Here is a 5,963-nt window from a genome sequence, read left to right as displayed (position 1 = left end):
GTCCCCTGTAAATAACCGTGACTGCTCCTTTTTGCTTGTGTGTGTAAATAATAAATCCCGTTACTCTTCTGTACGTCTTCTTCTTCCTCTTTACATTCGGTCATTTTAGAGTTTTCCACATTGAATAGCTGTGGCGCGATCGGGCCAACGTTTGGGTGAATCGGGGAAACTGTTAGGTCGCGGGGCCTCCGCTCGGCAAATATAACATCCTTAACCGCGAACCGTAACAATATATATATCTGTTGTTATGTCGGTGAGGGTAGTGATATGTGGAGCCAGATAGATCTGTGTAGGTAACGTGCTTCGTCTGTCGTGGTAAGGAATCTGACTTGTAATATGTTTCATGTGTAGGCGTTTTGTCGGGTAAGATGTATACTTGTGAACCAACCAGGAGGTTCGTGTGTTAAGTAGAGTTAGGGATTAAAGAGTAGCGCCCCTGTGTGTCTCACCTGGTCAGCCAAACCTTTGTCCCTTATGGCAATGCACACCTGTAGACACCATAGATAGGTCCCCAGCGCAACACTAAATAAATCCCTTCCCCTGACATGACTTCGGAAGGAAACCAAGCCAAGACACCGCCAATGGGCGCCGCCGCCAGTTACACCTCCGACAGGCCTAGCCACATTGAGTACCACGCGCTATGACCACGGAACAGGGGACGAGAGTTGGGGAGGCGCGGTCGGCGTGAACCTCCAGCAGGCGAGTCAGCTGATTGGGTAGCACGCCAAGGCTGACGACGTTACCAGCAAGGTTATTTAAGGGAGACAGCGAGAGAGGTTGAGAGAGAGAGAGAGAGAGAGAGAGAGAGAGTCTTGCGCCATTTTGCGTTGGTCTCGAGAGTCTCTGGCGGTTCGTGCATTCTTGCAGCCCTTGCGTCCCTTTTGGTTGGAGCTCTTGTTCGCGCAGCTAGCCTGTTTTGGACATCCGGCGCTTCGTCTTGGGCAGCCCGAGTTGAGTTGAGATATAGCCCGAGTGGAGTTCGCTTGCTGGCACGTTTGCTTCGGGAGAGCTGACTGGGACGTGACAGGCCAATCGTGTGGGAGGACCGACCTCGCTTGGAGCCGCTGGCCTGCGTTGGACTCATGGTGCTTGGTGCATGGCCCTCGTGGTACTCGGTGCTGTGGTGCTGGAGTGTGGGACCTCGTGGGTGCATCGTGGCTGAACGAAGCCGTGTGTGGGCAGCGGAGACAAGACGACAAGAGCCAGATAAGCCCGAGCTCCGCGTTTACACTTTACACGACGAGACATTTTCTTTCGTATTCATATTCCCTCGTCTTGTTTCTGAAGTCGGTGTGTGGAATCCCAAATTAGTTACTTTTATTTCATTGCCGTCGCGTTTCATTGTTTCGGTGTCCGGGAATAAATCTATATTTTTGTACATTCTGATTTGTGTTTGTCAAGTACATTAATCCTCTTACAGGACCGTGGCTACATCGGTGCGCTGAAGGTAAGCTTTTGCCGCAGTCTTCCATTTTCCTTCTTCCTCCCGCGTTAGATAGCAAAATCCGTGTTTGGTTATCGCCTCCATTAAATCCGTTTCGGTCCATCCACGACTTTCTGGAGTTAACCGTGAGTCGCGCAACAATATATATATGTATATATATATATATATATATATATATATATATATATATATATATATATATATATATATACATGCAGTATATAAGGCTCCTTATGGCGCTAAAAGCTTTTTCCCCGACACTACAGCGGGATGTCGTCCCATGGTGCAGGCCACTCTTCGATTTTCGAAATTAACTTTACTTCTCTGGGGAAGGTTGGCCGATCTTCTCTTCTAGATATCTTTTTCTTCTTTTTTCTTTTTAAAAATTCCATATAATAATCTTTCTTATCTGTATTTTTCTATGTGTTTTTCTTTATGTTTTCTTAATCTATATTATCTGTCATTATAAAAATATCCTCATCTATATTATATGTTATTGTAATGGATCAAACGTACATGGTTATGTATATACTGTCAGTGTGGTATGTATGTATGAATGGGAAGGGGGTAGATGGAGGCGGCGGGATGGGTGGGATATATATATATCTATCTATCTATCTATCTATATATCCATCTATCTATCTATCTATCTATCTATCTATCTATAATATATATATATATATATATATATATAATTATATATATATATATATATATATATATATATATATATATATATATTGTGTTGCAGGTTGTGACCACAGCACGGTCTTTCTTGTTGTTAACCTGATTACGTCTTTTGAGAATTAAATATAACCTGTCGTGCCACCCCCGTGATTGACGATTGATCTGTCGATGTAGAATTACAAAATAACAACACAAGTTCCAGGTACTACAACATTTATTTGTTTGCACCCATAGCTCTCAAGTCTCACATTGTTGTCATCATCTGGATTGGGGGAAAGTGAATGAATAATCGTGAATGTGATTTTGGGGTTCATCTTCTTCCATGGTTGTCAAGACTTGAGTTCTTGTTTCAGAAATCTTTTCCAAAGGCAACGGAACTGCAAAGGGAAATAGGAAATTGCATTTAAATAAGTGTGCATAGATCATTAAGAAAAATGACACATCACAGGTAAAAAATGATTATTGACTAAGTGGTTTATAGAACATTTCATTTGTGTTAAGGTTTGATCAGTTTAGCAAATATGATTTTCAGATAAACATGACCATTACACCTTTACGTAACCGGGAATTATATATTAATTGTATATTTTTGTAATTGTAACATGTCGTGTCCTTACAGTTTATTGTTGCAGGATGATGGTGGTGTCGAGTCCGCTTGTTCCGTAACCACCAGTAGACGCACTAGCACTCTTGGAGCTACTTCTCTTCATGGAGCTGCTGCTGTACATGCTTTGCCCCATCATGGCACTTCCACCAGAAGAACCACCTTCCATCAATGCATTAGCTGCACCACTGTAACCACCTCCTGCACTGTAGCTTGCTCCACCGCCTGTACTGTAGCTTGCTCCACCACCTGCACTGTAGCTTGCTCCACTACCTGAGCTGTAGCCTCCAGAAATGGCACCATGTGTTGCTGAACTGGTCCCATAGCTCCCACCAATTGAGGAAGCACCACCAGCAGTTCCACTTCTGACAACAGTAGCGTGAGCAAAGTCATCAGCCATTGCTGTCCTTACCCTGAAATGAACATCAGAGCCCACACTCAGCTGCAAATCCATAATGAGAAACATGAGATAAACAACATACATCCATCTCATCACAGAAATATACTCCACAAATTACACACCTGTCAAACAACCACATATTTGGTAATAAGGGTCGAGTTACATCTCCACATCCTATATTTCAATACCATAGACATACATGGTCTCCTGTCCCTCGAGGAGCTTCTTGTACGTCGCAATTTCAGCATCCAGAGCTGTCTTCATGTCCAGCAGCTGTTGATAAGTCACTAGCTGTCTCTGCAGGTCCACCTGGTTTCCCTCGATCTCCTGCTCATACCTGCTGTAGGTGTTCTGGAACTGGACAAGATCAACGCTCTCCCTGTTCTGTAAATCTGTCAGTCTGTCTCCCAGGGTTTGGTACTAGTATGGAGGGACAGGAATATAAAAAAGGAAAAGAAATGGTTATTCTCAATTGTTTCAGAAAGATTATCTTCTCCAAGCCTCGATGTAAAGTTCACAATTGCACAAAATGATTGCTGAGTGAAGAGTCCTCACTGTGGTAAGAAGCCTTTGGTACTCCACATTCAGTGGCTGCAGCTCTTTTTCCAGAGTATTAATCTCCTTGTCCAGAATAGAAATCTGCTCAGTTGTCTGGGTGGAGATTCCTTGGATCTGATCAATCTGCACAGGAGATACAGGTCACGCAGTTAGTCCATTGGGGGCAATGCCAGGATATTGAGAGGAACTGGGATTCGTAATGGTCTCAGATCAAGGGACTTACTTGCATCTTGCAATATATCTCAGCCTCTTGGACATTCTTGGTGACCACTTGTTGGTATTCCTCACGCATCACATTGAGGGCCTCGGTAAGGTTGACGGCCTTCAGGTTATCCACTTCAATCACTGATGTCTGTACTGGTGCAAGTCTGCCAAACTGCTGCTTCAGGTTGTTTATTTCCTGCACAAGAAGAGAGAATGATAATTATTTATTTATGGTCAACACTGAATGTCCCACACATTTTGTGAAGTTGATCTCCCTGACATCTTGTGAGGTTAATGATTCTGAACCAGCTTACCTCAATTTGTGTTTTCCTCTGGAATGTGAGCTCCTCAGTCAAAAACGTAAACTTTGAGTCCAGGTCAACACGCATGTCGTTTGCTGCTTCAAGATCCTACAAACAAAGATAAGAAACATTCAGTAATTTTAAAACTCATATCTTTTGAAAACAAATTTATTAATTGTTCAATGGCTGATCTTGTGTTTTCACAAACCCTCTTCATGTTTGCAATGTCAGTTTCAAGTTGCATTCTCACTCCAAGCTCAAACTCGTACCTGCACAGAAACACCATCGGAATGATCACCATAATCATGAAAGTTAAAATAACCATGACCCGTTTTGTAAAAGCTGAAAAACAACAACCATGTGTCTGCATTCAAAAGGTCTTACTTGGACTTGATCTCATCAGCTGTGGCTCTCAGATGGTCCACGTCGATCTCCAGGCGTACACGTTCCAGCGTCAGGTTGGACACCTCTGTCACCATCTCAGTGACTTGTATCTCCACATTCTCCAGATTGACGGTCGAGTCAGGAGACATTGGTACACCTCCAGTTAGATTCTTCAGGTCTTCCTCCAGTGTCTCATTCTCGATTGTAAGCTGCCTTACTTTATCGACGTAGCTGGCCAAGCGCTGGTTCAATGTGCCCAAGATGTTCTTCACTTCATCTCTGCTCATGAATGAAGGAACCATTCCACCTGCAGGGCCCAGAGTTCCAACCACGCCAGACATACCTGCTGAGGTGATAGCACGGCCTGCAGTGAAAGCTGGACTTGCCATGATACCGGGGCTTACACCCCCAATAAACCCACCAGCACCACCTCCATAACCGATCATTGGCACCCCACCACTAACAAGGCCTCCAGCACCACCTGACGCACCTCCTCCATAGGCAGACATCCCCACAGCACGGCTGGAAATTCCCATACCTCCAAACCCACTGGAAATGCCCATACCTCCAATCCCTGCAGAGCCCACTCTGTAGCTTCCTCCCCCTACTCCAGAGCTTCCTCCCCCCATCGACAGGCCCATGGTTCCCATTCCAAGCCCCATTGCACGACTGCTGCTGGAACCTCCGTAGCCACTGGAGCCGATCATAGCGCTGGATCCTCCGGTTCGGACAGAGCGGTAGCTGACGGATGAGTGAGAGGCCATTGTTGCTTTTTCCTACACCAGATTCTCCGAGGTATTGCTCGACTGCAGATCCCATGGAATGCCTGGTGCTTTTATAGGAGTCTCAACCTCATTGAAATGCATATTTGACAATATATTATGCATGCTAGCCTCAGCTTCCATGCGGTCATGTTTGTTGGAGTTCAATCAAGAAGAAACTTGATTGAAAAGCCATGGGCTTGGATTTGATCCAGTGAGGCTAAAATGCTGTGGATACTCTGACTGTGAGTTAAAGGGAATCTTGAAGGACAATGAATGTGATGAAGAGTTACATCCCATCGATAGGCTTTACAGAGCAACAAATGTTTCCTCTGTTGGAGAATGTGGCAGTAATCAAACTTTATCCAGGTAGCTTGTCAAGCACTGGCTCCATGTGGCCAATATCTTATTCACCTCATCTGGTCATTGGTGAAGGAACAATTCCACCTGCATGACCCACCAGACACATGGTTTTTGTCGGCAGGTAGCAGGAAAGCAAAATCTCGAGGGAAGATACATACAATGTTTTTTGATGGTTTCTGGTCATTTAGCGCCTCCTCATTTAGCAACTGTATGATGACATTGTTTTTTTTGCCATTTTGAAGATACAGTGTTTGAC

At 44.4% G+C, this 5,963-nt stretch overlaps 1 protein-coding gene across 1 annotated transcript; it reads right to left on the bottom strand.

Annotated features, from left to right (window-relative positions):
* Positions 1 to 2,327: 2,327 nt before the first annotated feature.
* LOC137429988 (thread biopolymer filament subunit gamma-like) lies at positions 2,328 to 5,401 on the bottom strand. The gene is made up of 8 exons (XM_068120422.2): positions 4,584 to 5,401; positions 4,408 to 4,468; positions 4,212 to 4,307; positions 3,917 to 4,093; positions 3,691 to 3,816; positions 3,335 to 3,555; positions 2,749 to 3,148; positions 2,328 to 2,508 (listed from the first exon to the last, which is right to left on the bottom strand). Exons 1-7 carry the CDS (start codon positions 5,345 to 5,347, stop codon positions 2,752 to 2,754), a joined length of 1,842 nt encoding a protein of 613 aa, XP_067976523.2. The 5' UTR covers positions 5,348 to 5,401; the 3' UTR covers positions 2,328 to 2,508; positions 2,749 to 2,751.
* Between the last annotated feature and the right edge of the window lie 562 nt (positions 5,402 to 5,963).

Source organism: Myxine glutinosa, chromosome 6 (genome assembly GCF_964187855.1).
Source record: "Myxine glutinosa chromosome 6, kmMyxGlut1.1, whole genome shotgun sequence".
In the NCBI taxonomy this organism is placed as follows: Eukaryota; Metazoa; Chordata; class Myxini; order Myxiniformes; family Myxinidae; genus Myxine; species Myxine glutinosa.
Note: the sequence above shows the minus strand (reverse complement) of the source record. Positions and strands in the feature narration are given on the sequence as shown.